General features: G+C 37.9%; 1 protein-coding gene across 1 annotated transcript; it reads right to left on the reverse strand.

The window, feature by feature from the left end:
* Window positions 1-304: 304 nt before the first annotated feature.
* On the reverse strand, window positions 305-4,062 carry LOC127741170 (metal transporter Nramp2). The gene is made up of 4 exons (XM_052253098.1): window positions 3,218-4,062; window positions 2,633-2,769; window positions 1,810-2,462; window positions 305-1,055 (listed from the first exon to the last, which is right to left on the reverse strand). The coding sequence occupies exons 1-4, from the start codon at window positions 3,826-3,828 to the stop codon at window positions 777-779; spliced, it is 1,680 nt and encodes a 559-aa protein (XP_052109058.1). The 5' UTR covers window positions 3,829-4,062; the 3' UTR covers window positions 305-776.
* Window positions 4,063-4,855: the final 793 nt, after the last annotated feature.

Genomic DNA, 4,855 nt, shown 5'->3' on the forward strand with positions numbered 1-4,855 from the left:
TAGTCATTAATAATAATATATAAAAAAGATAATGTAAATAGATGAATGAGAAAGATAAAGAGAAAGAGAGAAAGAGAGAGAGAGAAAGAAAAGAGAGAACTCTTTAATTTTAAAATAAAATATTTAATTTCAATTGCAACGAGAAAGTAATATGTGACACATTTTAATTATAAAATTAATAATATATAACAGATGTTGCATAATTATTTGTATTACATAGTCAATGACCTAATACCATTAAAACTTCCAGGTTACAAAATCTTAAACACACTTCACGAGCTCGCAGAAAACTGACGAAATTAAATGGAAGACAACAAAAATATACTCCATATTGCACTATTGATTAACTCATACATCTCGTGTATGCTGATTTATCTGGTAAGATCAGCTCCAAGTTGCATTCATGGGGTAACATCTGACAGTTCAAGTTAAATACAAACTCTATACATCAAAGAATAGTGAAGCAGCTTACAACATGTTAGAATAAAGAATGAGGCGTTCATGGAGGGAAGTAATTTATCCTGCAACTTGTAATCGTGTTCCTCTCTCTCTCTCTTTCTTTTCCACACCTTTCATTTTACAGAAAAATATTTCCAACTTATGTTATACATGGCGGGTAACCACTGTAACTATATTGCAAAAAAGAAGTGCAGCTAAATACAGGTGCTTTCCAATTTCTGACCTTGGTGGTCCCTTTAAAGCAGGTTGCAAGGTTAGAAATATTCTATAAAACCTCCTCCACGGTGTATGAAGCAAGTATACTAGTGCAAAAATGATTAGCTGGAGTTTGCAGTACTATTTTCCGGATTTTTAATGTCGTATGAATTTGTTGATTCAATTTGAAGGAGAGAAAAACCCTTGGGGATTCTATTAACCCAAGTGTGTGGAAGAGCACCGCTCTGAGAAACCAAATATGCAATGAATGCAACATAGGCAGCTGTGCAGGAACAAACTACAAAACCAAGCAGCAGGCCCTTCACCTCAGACAGGAAGAAATCTAACAAGAGATACCCATTAATTACCATTATAAGTGCAGCAATAGTCCATGCCACCCTCTACAAAATAAAATACACAAATAAACAAAACATCAGTTCAACAAGACAAATTAATAGCAGGGAACTAGCTTACTAAAACCACTACTGCTGCAAGAGAGTGGCTTGCACATCATTTCTTCAACCTACTTTTACTTCACCCATTCATCCCAGGTCCCACATAATTGCATACATCATGTACAATAGACCTGAACTTTCTGCTAGGGAAATATAAAATGAAACTGAAGCATCTTCGTAATTCTAGAAACAAACAAGTGCATTTGCAATTCTGACTTATAGCTCTTATGAGGTGATGGATTACCCATATATTTTATGTAAACTAAAGAATCCCAATCTTCATCTAGTTCTGTGAGTTGAGGTTATATAAACCTATATACTTTACTATACAACAAATGGAAATAATGGATCACTGGGCTGTGGTCTGTTTAAATCCTACATCACCCCCTTTGACAAACTTCCAATACAACTGATCAGTACTATTATATGAATACAAAATCCAAAACTTATGATAGGAGATTTCACAGATGTAAACTCCAAGCAAGACCGAACTAGAATAATGCACTGAGATTATCATAAAGAAACTACAATGACAGTACATCTAAGCTTATGCAAAACAAGACACAGGTAAAAGCATATGAATCATTGTGTTTTCAAATAATCTAGTAAGATGAAACTAACTTTGAACTAGCAAGTAGTTGATACAGATCTTACCATTAACAATCAATGAAATGAAAGAAAAGTTGGATGATAATTATACCTCAAGAACAGGCCCAACCCTAAAGGTCCCCATGATATGCTCCTTGGAGACCAACGTCAGGAGGGGAATCAGTGCAAAGGGAATTTGCATGGACTGAAGCACATTAAGCCATTCGTTCAAAACATCCAATGAGGCTTCTGATGTATTAAAAACAATAGCTACGACTATAGTTGGCACAATTGCAAAACTACGAGTGATCAATGCTCTCAACCATTTCTTTAACCGAAGGTTGAGGAAACCACCCATTATGAATTGGCCAGCATATGTGCCTGTGATGGTGCTACTCTGTCCAGCTGCCAATAACCCAATGCCCCATATATAAAGAATGGGGAAGATTCCTCCTCCGTACTTTTCCTCAAGGTACTGCCCTGCATTCACCAATCCGATGCTATCGGCCTGCTTTGTGCCATAAAATCCCTTGGCAAAAACTGTCGTGACAAATAGATTGATCATGAAGGAGACTGCAAGTGCAACTGTTGATTCAATTGTATAGTAGTTGAGAGCCTCCTGTACCCGTCCTTTCTTCTGGGGATCTATCTTCCTTGACTGCACTAAAGCAGAATGCAAGAATACATTGTGAGGCATTATGACACAACCAACAACACCGACAGCTTGACGAATTGTTTTCGAACTAAGTCTTGGAAGCAAAATACCTACAAGAAGAGAGAGAGGGGGAAGGGGGAATGCAGTTATAGTCACGACTAAGAGGACAGAAATACTTGTATTTCTTATATCCTAGAGACAGGTGCAAACTACTAAAAAGACAGGAACTTGGTGATATAAAAATGTCATACGCCAACTACATCAATAGAAAAAAAATTACCCGTCAAAAGTTCTTTCTCACTAGGTTTCGTGTCAGCAAACATCCAGGCAAAAGAAAGAGCCATAGTAGCAATGAGAACTGCAAAAGCAGCTTCCAACTTCCTCACTCCATAGTTCTCAAGAAATAGAAAGACAAAACTGTTTAACAACAGAAAGAACGAACCACAGTTCAGCCCCTTTGAAGTTTGAAAATGAAAAATACGATTAAGAAACTCCCAATCCAACCAATTAATTGTAAATCAAATTGAAGCCAACAATAAAAAACAGTAGAAATGTTGAAACAAGATACCAAAAAAGGTTCATTTTGAACTAGATCCTAGAAGTTCACTTAGCAATCCAACTACAAATTTAACTACATATGCTATGAATTTACACTGTCAACCAATCAAATTACAAAAAAGTGACAAATCACAGTGGGTAGTTGTTGTAATGTATATTTTATCCATACTGATTTCACAAATCCTCGCAATTTTATTGGCTAACACTGTTAGTGCATCGAAGTAAATTTCCAAGACAATTTAGCTAAGCCCTATGAGATTAGAAACAAGTTAAAAAATTTGCATAACTGAATCAGAAAGAGGAATACCAATCAGAAGCGGTAATCAAAACTCCAAGCCAGAGTGGGAAAACCCCGCGGCTCAGAATTTGGATAGCGATGGCACTGCCAATGACCTCTTGAATATCAGCCCCAATGAGTGCCAGCTCGGCCATGAACCATAGAACTAGCCTCGCCCAATTGGGATATTCCTCCCTGCATAGCTCTGCCAGGTGGCGCCCAGTGGCCACCCCAATCCTCGCCGAGAGAAGCTGTATCAAGAGGCCCATGAAGGTGGCCCACATTAGCAGCCATAGAAGCGTGTACCCTGCGATGGCTCCAGCCTGGAGATCCCCTTCGAGATTCCCCGGATCCAAGAACGCTATGCTCATCAGGAACCCGGGACCAGTGAACAGCCACAGCTTCTTCCACGAGAACGGAGGGGGAACACCTGAATCGTCATCGCCGTCCACCGAGTCGAAATCTACCACCTGGATCTTCTCCCCTGCCTCGTACGCCACCTCTTCGTCATCCTTCGATGACGTCGATTGCTTCTGCTGCTGGTGGTGCAGCAGGCGGTTCGCTTCTGCGTCCCTGTCGTCTTCTTTCGACTCATCGTCTCGCGACTGAGCGCCGTTCATAGTTGACTCGCCGGAGCACATGCACTCTCTGCAGAAGACGTAATTGTGTGTATACGCGCTTTTTCTTTAATTCAATTGAGTTCTACGGTTGCGGAATATGATTTTTCCGGCGGGGACCGGTGGCGGGTTCTGCCACGATAAGCGCGGGGTTGAGGTGGAGCTGCCGTGCGCGGTGTCTCGCTGCGTCTGGCGAAGGCGAATGCGGTATTTATATGGATCTAAGGAAAAGGATGTGGAGTCGGTGAGTATTGTGTACGCTGCTCCAGGGTGCGATCGGGGAGTTGGACCAATAGTTTAGCGACATGTCACGTGTGGAGGGATAGTTTGGTCATTTGAGCTGATGGGTGATGTATTTTCTACGGCTCTGATTTGGTTTGAGTTGAATGCCTTGATGGGATTGAGTTCTGAGTAGAAAACCGTCCGTTGGGTAATGAATCACTTGGTTTGGAACCTGGTTGTGTGATTTGTCATTTTTTATTAGTACTAATATATGCCCTCGTGTCCTACACGAAATAGTACATAAAATTATATAAATTTTTTTATTAAATTTAAATAAAAAATATATATAGCAATTATTATTATAAATATTTTATAATTTAAAAATATTAAAAATAATTAATATTTATTTTAATCAAATTAAATTTATTGAATGGTCATCTCATTTGCTCGTTTAAACAAATATTTTGAGTTTGAATCTTGCCTTGTGTATATCATAATCCATTAGTTAGCGACAAATCCTTAATAAATAGAACATCAATATGTAGTGGATTAATTCTCGACTTGCCAAATTAGGAAAGCCATAGAAAAAAAATTGTATTTGTCTTTAACATAGATTAATTTTTCATTAATAAAAATACTTATGAATTTTTGTCTTTGTTGAAATTTACTTGGGACAATTTTATTTATTCCTATCGTATTCATTCTTGAAATCAAAATAATATGATCAACATTATTACTTGTTAAAACTTCACATTTTATGAAATAATTTTTAAATTTTCAAATTTATAAACTTATGTCATTACAAAAGTTATTAGATCGATTAATATTT

Source organism: Arachis duranensis, chromosome 8 (assembly GCF_000817695.3).
Source record: "Arachis duranensis cultivar V14167 chromosome 8, aradu.V14167.gnm2.J7QH, whole genome shotgun sequence".
Classification (NCBI taxonomy): Eukaryota; Viridiplantae; Streptophyta; class Magnoliopsida; order Fabales; family Fabaceae; genus Arachis; species Arachis duranensis.